Source organism: Neoarius graeffei, chromosome 2, assembly GCF_027579695.1.
Source record: "Neoarius graeffei isolate fNeoGra1 chromosome 2, fNeoGra1.pri, whole genome shotgun sequence".
In the NCBI taxonomy this organism is placed as follows: domain Eukaryota; kingdom Metazoa; phylum Chordata; class Actinopteri; order Siluriformes; family Ariidae; genus Neoarius; species Neoarius graeffei.
Genome location: NC_083570.1, coordinates 30,902,394 through 30,923,869, shown reverse-complemented (window position 1 = coordinate 30,923,869; position 21,476 = coordinate 30,902,394). Strand labels below are relative to the sequence as shown.

At 40.9% G+C, this 21,476-nt stretch overlaps 1 protein-coding gene across 5 annotated transcripts in view; it reads right to left on the bottom strand.

Annotated features, from left to right (window-relative positions):
* Window positions 1–21,476, bottom strand: part of sash1a (SAM and SH3 domain containing 1a) — a 266,052-nt gene that overhangs the window by 56,453 nt on the left and 188,123 nt on the right. For 4 of the 5 annotated variants that reach the window (XM_060914078.1, XM_060914077.1, XM_060914074.1 and 1 more), the window contains 4 exons: window positions 19,974–20,011; window positions 18,634–18,720; window positions 18,376–18,488; window positions 17,224–17,325 (listed from right to left, as the gene is read on the bottom strand). In XM_060914078.1, the coding sequence (XP_060770061.1) occupies window positions 17,224–17,325; window positions 18,376–18,488; window positions 18,634–18,720; window positions 19,974–20,011 (340 nt within the window). The remainder of the gene's footprint in view (window positions 1–17,223; window positions 17,326–18,375; window positions 18,489–18,633; window positions 18,721–19,973; window positions 20,012–21,476) is intronic. The other variant, XM_060914075.1, reaches the window with a different exon arrangement.

Sequence of the window (21,476 nt, the reverse complement as noted above, 5' to 3'; positions counted from 1 at the left end):
TTGGATAGTACTTACTTTTTTGGCAAAACAGTGCAATCTGAAGCCAGTATTACATCATACATGATATGTTATTCCTAGAAGTCACTGATGATGCAATCATAAATCATCTTACATCACTTTGCTTAGGGTTGCAAAATGCCCGGGAATTTTCAGAGTGGAAAATTTCCATGGAAATTTTGGGAATTAACGGGGATTTATGGGAATTTTGGGGAACTTTCGAAACCAACTTTACTTAAAAATTGATACAAAAAAAAAATAAGGCCCTTTTACTCAGATTAGGATATTTCTCTGGGTCTCTGTTCTGTTCAGAAGAACATACAAGCAAAAATAAGCATGTAACTAATTAAACAACTGAGAAAATTAATAACCACCAAATGTTTTACATAAACAATACGGGTTTTCCCTGGTACATGTATAATGAATTAAACAATAACTTTAGACTTTGTGAGAACTTAAAAGCAACTTTTCAAAAGCAACTTTAACTCTACTTATGATTTTGAAGACTGCTTCCTGTAACTTTCTTTGTTTACTACTTCAACAACTTGAATTCCTTTTTCATTTTGCAACTGGTTTGTAAACCATATCCTGTCAAGTAATTTGCTTGCAAATTATCATATTAGAAGTAACGATTAGGGTCTACAATGCTATTAAAACAATGACATTAAACAACCTTGCTCCAGATTCAAAGAAAAAAAGTGGCACTAATATATTTTACAAGCAGCAAAACTTATTTCAAGACTACTAGCAATTAGAAATTTTAAATTTAACATTTTTTAAAATATTCCTTGTTATTTTATGATGTGATACCTTTGTGATTAAATCTGTAGACAAGTCTTCAAGTTTTGTAAATTTTGTAATAAAAATGGTCAAAATTGAGTTTTTGCAAGATTTTTAGAAATCACTACTTGTTATGCAATGAGTTAGAGTTCCAGTTAATTCTTACCAAAGGGTACTGTTATTATATTCAATGTTATTATATTTAGCATCTTGGAATTTCCCACAAAATGTAAGAGTGGCAAGATGCTTTATTTGAAGAAAAATTCCTAATTGAGATTGAGAATAATAATTTTTCATGGAACAATCTGAATATAATACTAATATTGAAAAATTAAAAGCCTTTTATTAATTGGCCTTTAGCAATATGTCCTATTCTTAATTAGCACAAAACAGTACATAATTGAAAGAAAGGCTTAATTTGTTTTTCTGGGTGATGAAATGTTTTAAAATGTTTAAAACTTAATAAATGCCAAAATTGACAATTCCCAAAAATTCCCAATATTTCCAGGCCCTTCAAAATTCCCGGAAATTTTCAAAAATTCCCGGAAACTTTCCACCCCTTTGCAACCCTAACTCTGCTAAACAAATTGCTTAAAAAAAAGCAAAAAACCATACAGTGCTATGGACTTGAGATGAAGTCTTTGCTTGATAAGCTTGACAAGAGATGCTCCATTTCATGAATACAAGAGACAAGCTGCCAAAAAGCACTGAGTACACACTGAATAAGGACTAAAATTCAGTCCTTATACATAATTTTTTTTTTGCCATTTGGTTCATAATACATTTTATTTATATAAACTTTTTGCTGATTTTCTAGTGTTACATAAAGAAAACATGTGACATATCATGTAAACCAACCATAAACACATGAAAAGATCTAGGTTAGAATTTATACTTAAAATGTTACTATCTACACAATGTACATAAGTATAAAATGTAAAATCTTACATATCTTGGAAGCCATTGCCAATCAGCTGTTTTAATTGTAATATTCAAATTCAACACACCAAATTTCTTAACAAACAGCTGATTTCATCTCTGAAGCAGACAACTTCTGAAAAATTGTTAGAGCCCACTATCATGTACATGTTTTATCATGTACATTAAATCTGTTGGGGTGGTAACTCTTAACTACATGCCAAAGACACCAGACTTCCAAGCCAACACAAATACAACACACAACTCATTCATGCGGCGGCACGGTGGTGTAGTGGTTAGCGCTGTCGCCTCACAGCAAGAAGGTCCTGGGTTCGAGCCCCGGGGCCGGCGAGGGCCTTTCTGTGTGGAGTTTGCATGGTGTCCGCGTGGGTTTCCTCCGGGTGCTCCGGTTTCCCCCACAGTCCAAAGGTTAACTGGTGACTCTAAATTGACCGTAGGTGTGAATGTGAGTGTGAATGGTTGTCTGTGTCTATGTGTCAGCCCTGTGATGACCTGGCGACTTGTCCAGGGTGTACCCCGCCTTTCGCCCGTAGTCAGCTGGGATAGGCTCCAGCTTGCCTGCGACCCTGTAGAAGGATAAAGCGGCTAGAGATAATGAGATGAGATGAGAACTCATTCATGCCAAGGTGGCTCAAGGACAATGGTAACTGAATCCAAGAAAAGTGTAATGCATGAAAGTGATTGTCTAAATGCTGGGGGCTTTCAATTTGTCACCCCCACTACAGAGCTGAGGTCAGTGACCAGGGCCAAACAGTGCGTCATTTTAGCCTGTGTACAATGCACATTTTAGCAATTATCTCCTTCCCTGACTACAGTTGTTTATTGACACCAGGATTTCAGTACTAGGCATGGAACAAAATATGAATGCATTATTTGGAAATGAATGTGTTCAAAATGGGCACAAATACAGATATAAATAGAAGATGTGCTGTTCAATTTTTTGAATGCTTGCCAGAAAAAGGGTCATAGAGGGATTTGGCTGAGACTAGAGGTGTGACTGGGACCTCACAGGACATGGAAAACAAACAGCATGTTCGTTAACTTGAACAATGCAATCAATTTCCAGCATCATTAGTAACTGCCTGGTCAGGGTCACAGTGGTTTGAATTATGTTTATAGTATGTTTTGGGAAACAGAACTAAATACTTTTGTCAGAAAATATCTCTGGCACATACAAAAAATATGAAATAAAAAAATAATCTGCATGACAGATTTAAACCTATGAAATAATTGGATTTGCAACCAAATAAGTCATGTGATATTCTCACAAATAACCCTGAGATGGTGCCAGAGAGAAAGGAACAAAGCTGATGGAAGTTGATTTTTCTAATGAGATTTAGTAGTTTATATCTGTATCCTAAGCTGAACTGGAGAGCTCATTTTACATATCATATAAAATTATTTACTTAGTGTGTGACTGTTACTTTAGGAAGGAACAATGGCCATATGGCCTTTAAAACATGCTTTTATTGAGATCATATATTCAAATCCTGATAGAAATAAGTAAAAGAAAGCGAAAATGCCCTTCAGACTTTGTCCGGGTAATCGCGTATTTCTGAAGATAACCCTTCATCTGGTATCAAAATACAGTGGAGAGTTCCCACTCACTAGGTTCAGTATTCATTTGGAAGTCATTTCAATGAGTCATCAATAAAATTATATAAAACAAGCTCACGTTTGTGTAAACAAAATTTGTATTATGGGATTTAATCTCCTTGTGGGGCGGCACGGTGGTGTAGTGGCTAGCGCTGTCGCCTCACAGCAAGAAGGTCCGGGTTTGAGCCCCGTGGCTGGCGAGGGCCTTTCTGTGCGGAGTTTGCATGTTCTCCCCGTGGGTTTCCTCCGGGTGCTCTGGTTTCCCCCACAGTCCAAAGACATGCAGGTTAGGTTAACTGGTGACTCTAAATTGACCGATTGACCGTAGGTGTGAATGTGAGTGTGAATGGTTGTCTGTGTCTATGTGTCAGCCCTGTGATGACCTGGCAACTTGTCCAGGGTGTACCCCGCCTTTTGCCCATAGTCAGCTGGGATAGGCTCCAGCTTGCCTGTGACCCTGTAGAACAGGATAAAGTGGCTAGAGATAATGAGATGAGATCTCCTTGTTGCAGGGATGAGAATGAAAAATATTTAAAAAGTCTGAAAAAACCAGGGCGGGGCCCATGGCCCAGGGGACGGGGCCCATAGCCCAAGGGGGCGGGGCCCATAGCCCAAGGGGGCGGGGCCCAGGGGTTCCAGGGGCTAATGATTTTTGGCTAGTTTTTTTTTTTTTACCCCAAAACCATTAATTTTATCAGCAAAAAGTTGCAATGTATTTGGAAATAAATTCCCCTTCTTGGTGGACTACCAGGTGAAAATGATTAATATGGTACAAGAGACTTGTTTTTAATCAATTCACATTTGATGATTTCAAAAAATCAATGCACCTTTTAATATAAACGAGCTCTACAGTATTATATTTCTGCATTTTTGCTATTCATGTCTTTGAATACTCTAATCCTTTACACTGAAGTGCAAACCAGAAAAAAGTTCTGTCATATAATTCTCTGAAGCTTTCTTCTGATGTTATCATGGTAGCAGGAGGTCTTGCATATTCAGCAGGCAACATTCAACATCACTCATCACTTCCCTTTCAACTGTTGTGTGTACTAACTAGGTTTTATCTGGACAGGATGTTGTGTAATGTAATGCATATACCATACGGTCAATTTGAAGATCGAGATGGTGATTTTGAGTTAAAGAACAGGCATGTACGTACAATGGGCATTACAAATTGAAAAATTTTTTTTAAATCAAAAACTATAAGTTCATCTCGGCCTAAAAAAATGTGGGCAGACGCTCCCGCGCGGCACATCCCAGCAATCCCCCCCCCCCATGAAATTAGCAATAAGTAGGAGAGTTATACACGGTATCATACCTAAAATTTTATCAGAAATATAGATATGATGATTCTCCCCAACATGCTACATTAGACAAGCTAACCCCATTTATAAAAAGATACACACTTATATATGACGTGTATTTGATATATATGATGTATATTCATACACTGTTACTTTACGGAAATCTTCAATAAGTTTGGTCTTTTCATGACAGCCTGTTGTAGACCTAAATACAGAGGTGTCAAAAGTATTACCATTTATTACTCAAGTAGAAGTATAGATACTGTGGTTTAGAAATACTTTTCATGAAGTATCAACTGAAGCTTTTTACTCAAGTAAAAGTAAAAAGTATACTGATTTCTAAACTACTTTAAAGTACAAAAGTAAAAGTAATGAAAGAGGAAAAAATGCTATTAAGGACAAAGGCGCAGCCTAGAAGTCCACATACAGTACATTCTCCTGACCCATTAAAATGTGTTTCATGGAGCACTGTCTAAACAGCAGTAATAATACAGTATTTGAATGCTATGAATGAATGAATACTACACTAACACTACTGTAAAATTGCAGTTTTTTTCTTTTTTATATGGGACGTGCAGTAGAGGCAGCAGGTTCAAGTTAAAATGCAAGAAAAACACTTTCTCACCCCTACTAGTTACTGTCTCACCGAGAGAAGTCAACAGAATGTTTGTGTTCCAGCAATGCGAGGCTGAACACAGGCGAGGAGAGAAAGGGCGGCCGCTGGAATGCTGACACACTACAAGCTAATATAACGTTTACTAAGCTAAGACCGGTCACTTTACTTACTAACACCCACCAAGATACCATAACTGCGTTTGTAAACTTAACCTGACTTAGAAAAGAGAATGCCGCATATGGTTCGTGGGGGGGGGGAGTTCCACTCCTGACAAACGAACGAGAGCCCGCAGTTTACTAACGGTGTTGAAGAGCTCTGATTGCTGTGTGCTTGGAGCACCCTGAGTGGCAGTTTATTAGGTGGACAAAGTAATATAAAGTAATATAAAGATTGGTGCAATGAAATGCAAGTAACGAGACTATTATAAACATAACGAAGTAAAAGTAAATGCTTGAAAATGTAACGAGTAGAGATAAAAAGTAGGTTGAAAAATTATTACTCCAGTAAAATAGAAAGTACCAAAATTTCTACTTAAGTAAAGTAACGAAGTATTTGTACTTCGTTACTTGACACCTCTGCCTAAATATAATGCACATGAAATGACACTCCTCACCTCAACATGTCCTTTACAATCATTTAAGCCACCATGGGCAATGCTGAAATCACTGCTGCAAACAGTACATCGTGCGAAACTGTCATTATTTTCTACCCTTATTAGACAGGGAGATTCTTTTGTGTAATCTGACCTGAAGTGGGTTTTGTACTTTCATTTTGTGGGGCGCGCGCTCTCTCTCTGCCATGCCAGTCCTGTAGGCCACACTGGCTCAACTGAAAGCTTCGGTCCTCGAGAAAAGGGATAAAAGCCTGCCCACACTGAAAGCTGATTGGCTTATTTTGCTGAGTAACCCAATCAGGATGCTCTTTGTCTGGCATGCGCTACATGAACAGGCACACAGGCAGTGTTGCCACATTGGGTGGTTTTAAGTGCATTTTGGCGGGTTTTGAACATATTTTGGGATGGAAAATGTCAGCAATATCTGGCAACACTGCACACAGTCTCCCTTGCGCGCGCACATTCTAAGATGCGTGATGCAGACCTTAATGTTGCGCGCACGCACGCTCTTGCTCGCTTCTATCAATATGCAGGAGACTCCCGGAAGTTCTGGGAAACTTGGGACGTCTGCCTTATAAGGTGACCACAGATCGTTAATCATACCCCCCCCGAAAATTTCTCAACGGATTTACATCGATCTCAAAAATGATCATTTTGGTCTGAAAAAGTTGGAAATCCGCCGATCGGCGGAAAATTCTCATCCCTGTTGTTGCTATGTATGATCTATAAGAAGGCTTCTGACTGGCTGCACTCCTCCTACACGTGCAGTTTGCAACACACAGCCCATTTCCTGTATGAACCATGGCAGGAGAAATCACAAAGCTCTTAAACTTAAATCACAACGATAGTTAAAAGTTAAGCAATTTAGTTGTGGATTTATTTGCACAACCCTCGGAAGAGGATATTATAACTGATATCAATAAAAATGCAGATGAATTCAAGGATGACTTTGACCTGAAAAAGAATGATTTTGAGTTTGCCATGGAAAATGTTGCCTGGAAAATATGCCACCGATGTCAGTGATGTCGACCAAGTTGAGTGTGAGAAAGCTTCAAAATTTAGGTGACTCACACTTCTATACCTTGTATCCACAAGGTATAGAAGTGTGAGTCACCTAAGTTACTATGATCTTTCTGTAGTGTGTTGTGGAAGTTGTTACTGCAAGGGGCATCATAAACATGATTAGAATCACCATAAATTTCATAAGTATACATTTCGAAGCCTTACAGAAGCCTAACATCATTACGTTTATACACACTGTGTGGACAATGCAGAGCATTGAAGGCACAAAAAAAGTAAACAACCATAAACCAGGACCAAAAGTTTCAGTCACATTCAGTTTCAAGACTTAGACAAAGAACTGACATGTAATTAATTTGTGCAGACACAGATAGGCCTCTCTTTTTTATGCCCTTTTATTTTTTAAATCGACAAGCAAGGGTTGTCATGCTGAGTGCCTACAGTAGCTGCACATGACAGGCTAGATTAAATTTAATGAAACAGGTCTAATATATTTTGTTGTATTGGTTTCCTACAGCTCAATGAATTCTACTTTTTTCCAGCTGAATATGCCAGATCAGGTCTGATGGAACACCATGCTATCACCTTTTTGTACCCCAAGAAATGATCCAGGAGGTCATCCAGTCACACTTCCCTCACCTGGACATCTGCTAGGCACACAACAGTATCTCTACAAACACATCTGAGCCTTTGTTCCTGAACCCTACAAGGACATAATGTGCCCTAAAGCATATGTGCTGCCTCCAGATGAGTCACAGGATGAAGAGATACAGGTACAGGTAGATAAAGACAAGAAGGACAAATAAAGACAAGAAGGAGTCGAGGTAATGGATGTGGGTGAGGACATGAGTTTCGCTGCAGAAGCGGGCATGGTCATGGATATACAGGGGTAGAAATAAGTTAATTTTTGTCACTGGCCAGAGGAGATAGCTGGGTTAGAAATTTACCGGCCCTTCCTAATTCCAGGTGGCCCTTCTATCTGTCTTGTGTGAGATCAGGGACAGACCAAAGAGGGGTCAGAGTGAGAACTGTAAATCTAGAAATATTAGCGACCACTTTATTTAGCTATAGTGTCTTGCAAAATTATTCATCCCCCTTGGTGTTTGTCCTGTTTTGTCGCATTACAAGCTGGAATTAAAATAGATTTTTTGGGGGTTAGCACCATTTGATTTACACAACATGCTTACCACATTAAATGTGCAAATTGTTTTTTTATTGTGACACAATAAGCCTCGGTCACAACCGGCCGTACGTGCTCCTATGGCCGGTCTACGTGCAAAAAACGCAAGAAACGCACGGAGGGTGCGCGTGAAACGCACGGAGGGCACGCGTGTGACGTGCTGATTTTCGAGCCGTAGACTGGCCGCAGAGGTTCTTTGTCATGTCAAACAAACTCTACGGGCGCTTACATTTTTTTCAGGTTGCAAGACAAACTTATGGCCAACGTGCGTTTTTCTCCACGAACAAAAAAAACGCAGCGATTTGGGAAACCCCAAAAATCGCACGGCCAAAAAATCGTATGTCCGGTTGTGACCTAGGCCAAGGGTTCCCAAACTTTTCCATGCCAAGGCCCCCCAAACAGCATTAGCTTCTGGCCGGGGACCCCCTTTGCAAACCCACAGACAATGCTACAAAATATGTAAAGAAACATCAACTTTTAGAATGTTTTCTCTTACTTTTATTCAATAGTCAATAATTGTTACATTTGTTTAGCATAAGAATATTATTAACTAACATGTTTTCAACACAAATATTTTCGCACTGAACAATAAACTGTATAACCTCCTGTAGTACCTGATTCAACTCGTTATCCATCCTTTTTGTGACCAGTGCCTCGCGATGGAGCATGCAGTGTGTGGCCACTACATGTGGAGCCTTCTGCTTAATGAGAGCGGTCACTCCACTGATCTTCCCGGTCATTGCCGCGGCTCCGTCCGAACACACCCCCACACAACGGGTCCAGTCCAATCCGTTAGACTCGATGTAATTGTCCAAAACTTGAAAAATGTCTTTCCCAGTAGTTCTTCTTTCAAGTGCTTTACAAAATAGTATTTCCTCCACAAATCTTTCCTGTGAAATAAATCTGATGTACACAAGCAGTTGGGCCTCAGTGGATAAATCTGTGCTCTCATCCAGCTGAAGTGCGAAGTATTTGCTGGCTCTCACCTGCTCCAACAGCTGAGCAGATACGTCTTGAGCCATGTCACCAATCCGTCGGCTCACGGTGTTATCAGAGAGTGGGACAGCATCGATTTTTTTGGCAGCATCCTCACCAAGCAATTCTCGGACAATGTCTTTGGTGGCTGGTAAAATAAAATCTTCTCCAATTGAGTGAGTTTTTTTAGCACGAGCAATGTGGTATGAGGCTAAAAATGATGCCTTCAGGGCCCGCTCGGGGACAGTAGCTTGCTGGGTGAATGCAGCAGATTGCCTGACCAAATGCTCTTCTTTGCATCTGAAGAAATCTACTGTTTTTTCGGCATCTGTCGGATGCTTTTGTACCAAGTGACGCTGAGGTTTCGAAGGTTTTAAGCACTCGTTTGACAGGGTCTCCAGACAGAGGACGCATTTTGGGCAATCATGGCCATTTTTCTGTATGGCTGTAAAGCCATACTTAATGTATGCTGCCTCATATTTTTGGATTTTAGTTGGCCAGGACTTCTTACGTTTTTTTTTTTCACAGCAGTGTCCTCCACAGCAGGGCTGTTGGTTTGTTCCTTCGGTCTCTTCTTCAAAAACCTGTTCATTTTGCGCTAGCAATACGCTAGCTTGAGGAGCAAAGCAGCTTGATAAATGGCACAAACTGCAACGTCACAGGCAATCGGAGAGATGAGCATGGCAAACAATGTTTCGATTGACTCCCATTATAATCCTGACAGCGCTTTTACTACAAAATCAGAAATGTCACTTGTTTTCAACTCGCTCTAGTGTCCACATTTTTTACACTAGGGACAAAAAAATTACATCAATGTGTTCATGGGAGCCTTCTAGCACTCAATGTGAAAGAATTTTGTGAATGGCTCCTTTCGTTTCCGTGTAAATCACCGTTGTTCGAGGAGAGGGAACTCTGAGAAAAAGCGATCTTTGCTTGTCATATTGTGTCTCTGCCCTGCACCTGAGCATCGTTACTAAGGCAACGAGCTCCACTCAGGGAGCAGAGAGGGGAGGGGCTGCTCTCTCTCTCAAACACACACACACACACACACACACACACACACACACACACACACACACACACACACACACACAGGAGGGAGGGGCTGCTCCCTCTCAGAGAGACACAGGCTTGTAGCCTCATAGCAAGTCACACATTCACACAGTTCAGTGCAGCTCCAGCAATAGCGACTGCTACACGCACTGCATCACTCTCACAATTTCCCACAGGGGAATTGTTGTCTCTAGTTAATAATTATGTTTTATAATAATGATTAAAAAATAATTACAATATATTTAATAATAATTATTTTAAAAAAGTATATTTTTTTCCGTAATTTTTTTGTTATCATCCCTCCAACTTTGAGGCCCCCCTAGCGCCCCCCACTTTGAAAACCACTGACCTAGGCTATAGTTAAGATGAAAAAACAGAAATCTGGAGTGTGTATAAGTATTCATCCCCTTTCATATGAAACCCCTAAATAAGAGCTGGTCTAATCAATTCACTTCATAAGTCATATAATTAGCTGACTAAAAGCCACCTGTGTGTAATCAAAGTGTCATATGATCTGTCACATGATGTCTGTATTAATGAACCTGTTCTGGAAGGACCCTGACTCTGCAACACTACTAAGCAAGTAACATGAAAACCAAGGAGCATTCCAAACAGGTCTGAGACAAAGTTGTGGAAAAGTACAGATCAGGGTTGGTTTATAAAGAAATATCCCAAACTTTGAATTTCCCACAGAGCACCATTAAATCCATTATAGCAAAATGGAAAGAATATGGCACCACTACAAACCTGACAAGAGAAGGCCGTCCACCAAAACTCACAGACCAGGCAAGGAGAGTATTAATCAGAGATGCAACAGACACCAAAGATAACACTGAAGGAGTTGCAAAGATCCACAGCGGAGATGGAGGTATCTATGATGGAGTCTCCCGTCGGCCCGACGGATGAGTAGGCAATCAGGCTATTTGTCCATGTGAGTCCACATGTGTGAGTAGAGTCCAATTCTTGACGCACAGGATTTCCCACAGGTGTTGCAGAGGAAGACGTTTGTGAGAGGCCTTGCTTGCGCCGCTCTTGTTTCTCCTTTATGGCCATTGTTCTTTTTTGTTCAAAAGCTCTGATACCCGTAGAGCACAACTTCCTCCAGTGCGGGTGGTCAAGAGCATGGTATTCCCAAGAGTCAATGTCTATGTCACAGGCTTTGAGGCTTGTCTTCAAGGTATCCTTGTAGTGTTTGCATGGTCTTCCAGGATCTGTCTATAGGACCACTTAAAGCCATACACTCCACAGAATGGGGCTTTATTGAAGAGTGGCCAGAAAAAAGCCACTGCTTAAAGAAAAAAAACCTAATAGGGTAGTCACACTAGAGGCGGAATGAGCCGAAATGCCATCGGAATGAAAATTCTTCATATATTCCGAGATATTCGAAGTGTATTCTAAAAATTCTGACTGCGTTCTGAGTGCATTCCAAACATTTGGGCCCATTCTTGTGGCCAGCCCGAATGTTTTGCTCATGCTCAAAACATTCAAGGTGCATTTGAAGAGGAGAAATATCGAACTGCATTCGAAGTGCATTCTAACTGCATTCTAAATATTCTTACGGCATTCCAACAGCATTCGAAACATTCTGATTGCGTTTGAGGGAAAAATCGAAATGGCAAGCCACTTCAAATCCTGCCAGAATGTCCCGAATGTGCCTCGAATGAGCCGGAATGCCATCGGAATGAAAATTCTTCGTATATTCCGGGATATTCGAAGTACATTCTAAGTATTCAAGCTGCATTCTCTTTGAATTCCCTTAGACATCCGAAACATATTTGGCGGCTATTCTGGGAGCGTTCTGACTGCATTTGAGGTGAATTCGTACAGCATTCGAGGCACCTTCCGACCAGACTTCGGGTGGTATTCGGGCAGCAATCGAACCGCACTCGTATGGCATTCAAAGTGCATTCTTAATATTCTTACTGCATTCTAACAGCATTCCAGGTATTCCTACTGTGTTCCAACTACATTTGAACTGTATTCGAAAGCTAATACACCCGGAGTGTGCAAGAATCATTTGAGGTGGATTCAAAGTGCATTCTAAGTATTCGAACGGCATTCTTACAAAGCTGTAAGAATGTTGGCCAGTTTGAAATTCCCGCCCGAATGTGGCATGAATTTTGAAAATTTTTTCATTCCAGCTGGTTCTGCTTGATTTCTGCTAATTCTGAATAAGTGTGACGGGGTCCTAAGAAAACGTTTGAGGTTTGCCCAACAGCATGTGGCAGACCCCTCAAACACATAGAAGAAGATTCTCTGGTCAAATGACTAAAATTGAACTTTTTGGCCATCATGGGAAACGCCATGTGTAGCGCAAACCCAACACTTCCCATCACCCTGAGAGCACCCTTCCTACAGTGAAGCATGGTGATGGCAGCATCATTCTGTGGGGATGTTTTTCATCTGCAGGGACAGGAAAGCTGGTCAGGACTGAAGGAAAGATGGATGGCACTAAATACAGGGCAATTTTGGAGGAAAACCTGTTAGAATTGGGCAGAGGTTTGAGACTTGGACAAAGGTTCACATTCCAGCAGGACAATGTCCCTAAACATACTGCTAAAGCTACACTGGAGTGGTTTAAAGGGAAACATTTAAAGGTCTTGGAATGGCCTAGTCCAGACCTGGGCATTTTACGGCCCGCGGGCTGCATCCGGCCCTTTGGTTCATTCTGACCGGCCCGCATAAGGTTAATTAGAAATTACAAAATAAACGTATTTTCTAATTTTACCTCATGCATGGACTGAATATGCATTGCTTTTATTTTGAAGTTGTGTTCAACAAAAACGCAATGCGCGCGACATGAACATGACATGAAATCCCACGAAACCTAATCCCACGATAACTACTTCCGTAATTTGTCCAGACCAACCACAAACTTGTACGTCATTGTGGCAGCGGGGGCGTGGTCAAGCGTCGGTTTGTGACTGGAGGGGAGAGTCAGGGAAGGTAAGTGGCAGAATCACTGCACCTGATGTTAGTTAACGTGTGTTTTGTGTGTCTTCCCTAGTGACCGCGCCCTATATAAGGAGAGAGAGGGCAGAGGAAAGGAGCCCTCTCCCCAACCAGACGCCTTGTGTGTGTGACTGGGAGAGTGGCAAATAAGTACACTGAAAAGTGGAAAATAAAAGAGTTTTGGTGAACTCAGTTCTGGCCTGCCGTCCTTCTGTGCTCCACCCACCCGTCAGAATTGCTACAGTCATCCTTCAAACAGTCCAGCCAATCACATAGTGTGATGTCACCAGCAGGCGCCGGAGCCCGAGCTGATCTGTAGATCTGATACCTACACTGAATCGACGTTGTTGCGAGCAGGTCACAAGAAGACTTTAGCCCCCAAAATGTCCGCAAAAAGAAGAAAGGTAGATGCAGCAACCAAGACCAGCTTTGTGCTTTCCCACAAAATCGCTAAAAACAGTAAGCCATTCTCGGAGGGGGAATTTGTGAAAGAGTGCTTGGTGGACTCTGCAGCGCTAATATGTCCTGAAAAAAAACCAAGCATTTGAGCAAGTCCCGCTGTCCAGGTGAACCGTGACCAGAAGGATCGAGGACATTGCGGGAAATCTGGAGCTTCAGCTGCAACATGAAGTGGCAAGTTTTGACTTTTTTTCCTTGGCTTTGGATGAGAGCTGTGATGCCTGTGACACAGCCCAGTTACTCGTATTCATCCGTGGGATAACAGACTTTAAGATTACGGAGGAGCTGGCAGCAATGCGCTCAATGAAAGGGACGACGACAGGGAGCGGTTTATTCACGGAGGTAAATGCATACATGGACAAACTGGGACTGAAATGGGACAGACTGGCAGAAGTCACAACGGACGGTTGTCCAAATATGACGGGTAAAAATGTTGGACTTTTGAAACGTCTGCAAGATAAAGTGAATGAAATCAACGCAGATCAGAAAGTGGTATTTTTACATTGTATTTTACATCAGCATGTGTTGTGCAAGTCAGTGCTAAAAATTAACCATGTAATTGATGTTGTTACAAAAACAGTAAACTTCATCAGGGTACGAGCACTAAATCACAGGCAGTTTGTTGCACTGTTAGAGGAGTACGAGACTGAACACAGTGACATCAGCTACCACACAGCTGTCAGATGGCTCAGCCTGGGCAAACTGCTACAAAGATTTTGGGACCTGAAAACAGAGATCCGAGAGTTTTGTGAGAAGAAAGGCAAAGGCATCCCAGAGCTCTCAGATGAGGACTGGATGGCAGATTTTGCATTTGCTGTTGATGTGACTGCATTGATGACTGCACTGAACACCAAACTGCAAGGCAAGGGCCTTTTTGTCCACGAAATGCACAGCCTGGTGAAGGCATTCATGACAAAGTTGCAGTTTCTTTCAAGGCAACTAGAGAGCAACGATCTCACTCACATGCAAACCCTGAAGGAAGTCACACCATCAGTTGACCACCTCCACAGGTATGTTAGGAGTGCTGCATGGTGAGTTTTCAAGGTGATTTGAAGATTTCAGAACAATGGAGGGTGAAATGCAGATGATTTCCTGTCCCTTTACCTGTGATGTGGATAATGCACCCAGTGATGTTCAGCTGGAACTCATTGACCTGCAGTCTGATGCGATACTGGCAGAGCACTTTAAGTCAGGAACACTGCTGGATTTTTACTCTTCTCTCAAGGAGCAGAAGTTTCCAAACATGAGGAGACATTTGGTAGAGCCAAAGAAATGTTTGTTCCCTTTGGCTCTACCTACATATGTGAACAAACATTTTCAGTGATGAAGTTTAACAAATCCAGGTATAGATCCTCTGTCACCGATGATCATTTGTCAGCTGTGCTTCACATCTCCACCTCAGACATTCAACCTGACTCTGATGCACTCATTAAAGACCAACAGAGACTAGATTTCTCTCACTGAACAAATAAAAAACTGGAAAAACACCAAATGAGGTGATTAGACTACAAATGTGGGCATCATTATTATAATATGATGTATCTTGCTTGATATTTGGAGTAGAAAGACAATATTGTGATGTCTTTATTGTGTTTTGGGGTGAATGTGACTGAAAAAAAAATGGTACAAATGTTCACATTTTGTTTTGTCCCATTGTTTTGGGAAATTTGATTGAATAAATTACATTTTTTGTAAGGCAACCTCGTTTTTTCCATACTCTTACCAGTCTTAGCAGCTTGTAAAAACAATGTTATTTACTGCTTTATATAAAGAAATACAATTAATATTATGCAGAATTTAGTTCAGCCTTTTGGTCCGGCCCTCCACAAAATTTTCTGTTTCTCATGTGGCCCCATGGAAAAAATAATTGCCCATCCCTGGCCTAGTCAAAGCCCAGACCTCAATCCAATTGAGAATCTGTGGCATAACTTGAAGATTTCTGTTATGGTGTGTGAAATCTAACAGAGGACACACCCTTTAACAAATGAGTACACACTTTCTTCAAAATGGATTGACATGTGACCACTCACACCATGGTGTAACGGCGTTAGATACATACAGTGGTGCTTGAAAGTTTGTGAACCCTTTAGAATTTTCTATATTTCTGCATAAATAGGACCTAAAACACAATCAGATTTTCACACAAGTCCTAAAAGTAGATAAAGAGAACCCAGTTAAACAAATGAGACAAAAATATTATACTTGGTCATTTATTTATTGAGGAAAATGATCCAATATTACATGTCTGTGAGTGGCAAAAGTATGTGAACCTTTGCTTTCAGTATCCGGTGGGTGTGACCCCCTTGTGCAGCAATAACTGCAACTAAACATTTCCAGTAACTGTTGCTCAGTCCTGCACACCGGCTTGGAGGAATTTTAGCCCATTCCTCCGTACAGAACAGCTTCAACTCTGGGATGTTGGTGGGTTTCCTCACACAAACTGCTCGCTCCAGGTTCTTCCACAACATTTCCATTGGATTAAGGTCAGGACTTTGACTTGGCCATTCCAAAACATTAACTTTATTCTTCTTTAACCATTCTTTGGTAGAACGACTTGTGTGCTTAGGGTCACTGTCTTGCTGCATGACCCACCTTCTCTTGAGATTCAGTTCATGGACAGATGTCCTGACATTTTCCCTTAGAATTCACTGGTATAATTCAGAATTCATTGTTCCATCAATGATGGCAAGCCGTCCTGGCCCAGATGCAGCAAAACAGGCCCAAATCATGAGACTACCACCACCATGTTTCACAGACGGGATAAGGCTCTTATGCTGGAATGCAGTGTGTTCCTTTCTCCAAACATAACACTTCTCATTTAAACCAAAATGTTCTATTTTGGTCTCATCCATCCACAAAACATTTTTCCAATAGCCTTCTGGCTTGTCCATGTGATCTTTAGCAAACTCCAGACGAGCAGCAATGTTCTTTTTGGAGAGCAGTGGCTTTCTCCTTACAATCCTGTCATGCACACCATTGTTGTTCAGTGTTCTCCTGATGGTGGACTCATGAACATTAACATTAGCCAATGTGAGAGAGGCCTTCAGTTGCTTAGAAGTTACCCTGGGGTCCTTTGTGACCTCGCCGACTATTACGCGCCTTGCTCTTGGAGTGATCTTTGTTGATCGACCACTCCTGGGGAGGGTAACAATGGTCTTGAATTTCCTCCATTTGTACACAATCTGTCTGACTGTGGATTGGTGGAGTCCAAACTCTTTAGAGATGGTTTTGTAACCTTTTCCAGCCTGATGAGCATCAACAACGCTTTTTCTGAGGTCCTCAGAAATCTCCTTTGTTCGTGCCATGATACACTTCCACAAGCATGTGTTGTGAAGATCAGACTTTGATAGATCCCAGTTCTTTAAATAAAACAGGGTGCCCATTCACACCTGATTGTCATCCCATTGATTGAAAACACCTGACTCTAATTTCACCTTCAAACTAACTGGTAATTCTGGAGGTTCACATACTTTTGCCACTCACAGATATGTAATATTAGATCATTTTCCTCAATAAATAAATGACCAAGTATAATATTTTTGTCTCATTTGTTTAACTGGGTTCTCTTTATCTACTTTCAGGACTTGTGTGAAAATCTGATGTTGTTTTAGGTCATATCTGTACAGAAATATAGAAAATTCTAAAGGGTTCACAAACTTTCAAGCACCACTGTATATACTACACAAGACAGACTCTCTCTCTCTCTCTCACACACACACCGTTTGTGTGCAGTACTTACATTGGAGGTGGAGGGTAGGTTAACAGTGGGACTGGCTCCATCAGCACACTCTGCAGTGTCTGAACTGGTGCTTAACTGCCTGCTTCTCTCATACTCCTTAAGCTACGAAGAACAAGAGGTCAGAGAGAGCCGCCCACACACGCACACATTACAAATATAGATCAGAGGACTACACTAAATTCACTTTCAGAATGAAATAAACCACACACACACGCATACACAATACAACTGAACAGATTTAAGGATAATAAATAGGGAAGTGTCTTCAGAATGTAGTACACATTAAAAAAAAAAAAACGCATACATTCCAGACATTCAAGTACTGACAGTCCACTGAGGCTTAGCATTAATTCAGCCAAAGGTGTAGAAATTGAGGGAAATCAAACAGGATTTGCACCAACGAGATCACAGTGTAAAGTGAAGAATGCTGGAGAGAAGATGTATTTACAAATAGCCAGTAAGTCCATACTCTCAGATATGAAATGGTTCTTTCATTCTCTTCAAACTGTGATTTGTAGAAAGTTTACTATATTCCACTTAGTAGCGGTGTAGATAACAGCTGGCTTTTGCTTAGTAACTGTTACATGTGTTTTCATACAAGTTTGGCAGTCCTTGTTATAACAAATCTGTTTTAACTTCCATGAGGTAAGACCTTGCAAAAGCATTTGCCTTGGGAGAAGAATCAATGCTGGCCTTGTGGAGAGAGGAAACACACACACTCCATACTGTGCAGAGGTTACACTCTCTTAGAGTAAATCAATATGAGAGAGAGAGAGAGAGAGAGAGAGAGAGAGAGAGAGAGAACAACCATCAGCTTGAATCCTACTCACCCAGACATACAGTATGAAAAGCAATGAGAATAATGGCACAAATACTTTTTCAACTAACAGGATGAATTAAACACCACTCCCTGTATGAGCAAAAAGCTGACCACAAGCATGATTCCCACAGGAGCCTCTCTACACGGTGTCTGAGATGTATATGCACGTGTGTGTGTGTGTGTGTGTGTGTGTGTGTGTGTGTGTGTGTGTGTGTGTGTGTGTGCATGCACTGCATTTAGAACTGTTAGTCTGGGTGAGTAGGGTTAGTGAACAGGAGCAGAACTGGTGATGCAGCAGCAGGACTGGTGATGATGTCAGGGTCGGCCTTTACCCGAGCCAGAGCCTCCTCTACTGTGATCATCTTCTCTTTGACCATCATCATTAGCTGGATGCGCTCTTCGTCACTCATGGTGATCTCGCTGGCCACATAGCCGATGTCCTCTCCTAACACAGTCAGTCAGAACTGTTACATTGATGAACAGGTAGGAAAAGCAGGAAACAGCTCAGAACAGGAAAAAACAAACAAACAAACAAACAAACAAACAAACAAACAAACAAAAAAACACCAACCAAAAAACAAAACAGCTACCTTTAGAGCTCTGTCGCATGAGCCCTTTCTGGGATTTTCTAAAGTTTTGCCAAAAAGATTTGTTCTTCTTCTTGTTATCCCATTTTCCTGTAAGAGGAGAGAGAGAGAGAGAGAGAGAGAGAGAGAGAGAGAGAGAAATTCAGGTCAGCCCTGGAGTAACATGATGGCTGGTTACACTATTGAAGCTTTTCTTACAAATGTCCACTTAAAGGTAGACTGCCTTTCAAATTTTTCAAGTGTAGGTCATAAAAAGAATTTTCCCTGACACCCAATTATTTTTGTTTAGTGGACTGAAAGCTGCTGAATTCGAATCACAGACTTCCAATTTTTTTTTAAATAGAACAATTAATAAATTTAGGGCCATGTGGTCCTAAATTTTCCGCTATTTTTTCTTGCTTCACCATGACCCAATTCAAGATGTCAGCTGGCAACTGTCAGTGCATGGTCAAAGGTAAACCTGCGCATGTGCACACAGACTTCCTCTGTCTGCTTGACTGTGCAAAGTGAGCAATTTCATGCACATTATTTGCTAGGGAATCCCCTCAAATTAAATAACTTCCAAGCCACAGAATGGCCTGATATTTTGTGAGATATTACAGAAATAAACATATATATCACAACGACCAAATTTCAGAGGGAACTACATTTCACCCAAAGGCAGGCTCGCTTTGAAAATGATCTGGATGCTGAAAAAAATGAACTTTATATTTATTTTTCTTAAACGAGAAATGGTGCCCACTACAACATTTATACCAACCAAGTAGGAAAAACCTGAATCAGCCTCTTTGAGCTTGATCTCCTGTTTCTGAACTCCCTGTTTTTAATGAATAATTCATTAAAAACAGGGAGCTCAGAAACAAGAGATAAAAGAGGCTGATTCAGGCTTTTCCTGAAGATAGAGAGATACCATGAACGTGAACTTCACAGATTTTGGTTTGTAATAACACTGAGATTGAAGGTGTGTTGTTGTTTCGCACTGTTTGACTGATATCATGTTCACATTAATGTATCTTGAGTCTCGACTCTGTTTTAACACTAAAATTGGATGTACTCTCAGAGACAGGGGTGTGGTTTGGTCTCTCTCCTATCAATCATGGTGACACAAGTCAGTGATGGTCATCTGTGAGCTCATTAACACATAGAAATGGGTGGATAGCGCTTTCATCTGCTCCCTAATTGACCAAGACTAAATTAGGGAGAAAAGCTGGGAAAAACAAAACAAAAAAAAATCATTAAATATAAAAGTTCCCTCAGTGGTTTGAACAAGTGTGCAGATCCATTTTGGAGATAAACACTGTTTAATTTGTAAGTGCTGTATTTTGGGGTTTGATGAAACTCACCTGAGCCATCTTCAGAGTTGGACTTGTGCAGAGAGATCCTGAGAAGAGAAAGCAGGAATTATAGTGACCTTCATGGACTCATAACAAACATCAGGTGTGAAACTAATTACTGATTTCAGCACCAACACCAACTTTTCTTGCTCTTACACCACATCTGGATTCAAATGTTCAGCAATCAACATGCCAGACATGTTTCTGTACAAGAGCAATTGTGAGGCTCCAGTTACACAGTGCACCATTAGGGGGCAGTGCAGACCTGCACAGCCTCCAGACCCCAGGCTCCTGAGGCTCGGAAGGCACTGGCAAGTTATACTGAGACCAGATGTGGCCATGAGGAGGAGGAGTTTGAGATATAGGGACAGACACACACTTACTGCCTGCTTACATTTGATCTTTGCATCTCAGGGCAACAGAAAAACATAAAGCACAGGCATTTGGAAACACCCAGAGGCACAATATCCTGGTTTTGAGCTTAAGAATACAAGCTTTAAAACAGGGTTCACTGGCATCTGACCCACTCGTCCCTTTAAACATCATCATCTGTGTGTACTCAAGAACTGGCCAATTCAATAAGCAATAAGTCTTTTTGAAATGCACATAACTGAGTCTATGTTTGTCCATGTTCATGATGGCCTGGCAGAAGGACTGTTTAAACTAAGGCTGAGTTTTAACACAGCAATACACACACACACACACACACACACACACACACACACACACACACATTCACAGTCAAAATATATTAATTTCTAAATGTTAAACATGTCTTTCTGTCTTATTGAAGAGACAAAAAAATTACCAGGCTTTAATTATCAGACAGGAAGAAAACAAATTAAGAAAGAAGTGAGTCAGAAGCAAATGCAAGGAACACCCTTACAGAAACTTGCTAAGGACGTCCAGCTGTGAAACCAAACGTCTTTTTAATGTGTGTACAAGCATTCAAAAGTGAACAGTTTTGATTTCCTCATATTGGTTGACTACAACAGCATATTAAGGCCATTGTAGTTTAAAAAAATACAGAGCTGGGGAGAGGAGTAATATTCCAAGGAAAAAAGAGATTCAAGTCATAACTTTGAGAGAAAACTTGGATATTCCCTCAGAGTAAAAAAGGCACAAATTAACGAGAAATAAAATTTGGAAAAATAGTGTTTTTTGTCAAGGAACCAGACTGCCTCACTTTGCAAGGTTGGATCAACGTCATCACACCAGACACTACAGCTAAAGAAATGCAGTCTTTCCACCTCAATCACACAACATAACAGCATAAAGCACTAAAAGCTCTTCAAATACATTTCCCAGAATGCACTGCAGCCAGGAAGCACATGACTGATTGTTGCGCTTCCTGGATACAATGGCAGATGAATGTATAAACCACACAGCTTTGTTGATCTGTGTCCTTTTTTAACAATTATTTGCCAAAGGTGAAGTGAATATTGGTGAATAATAACCTCGACTTTGTCTCAGTTATTATTCACCGATATTCACTGAGCCTGGAGCGGATAA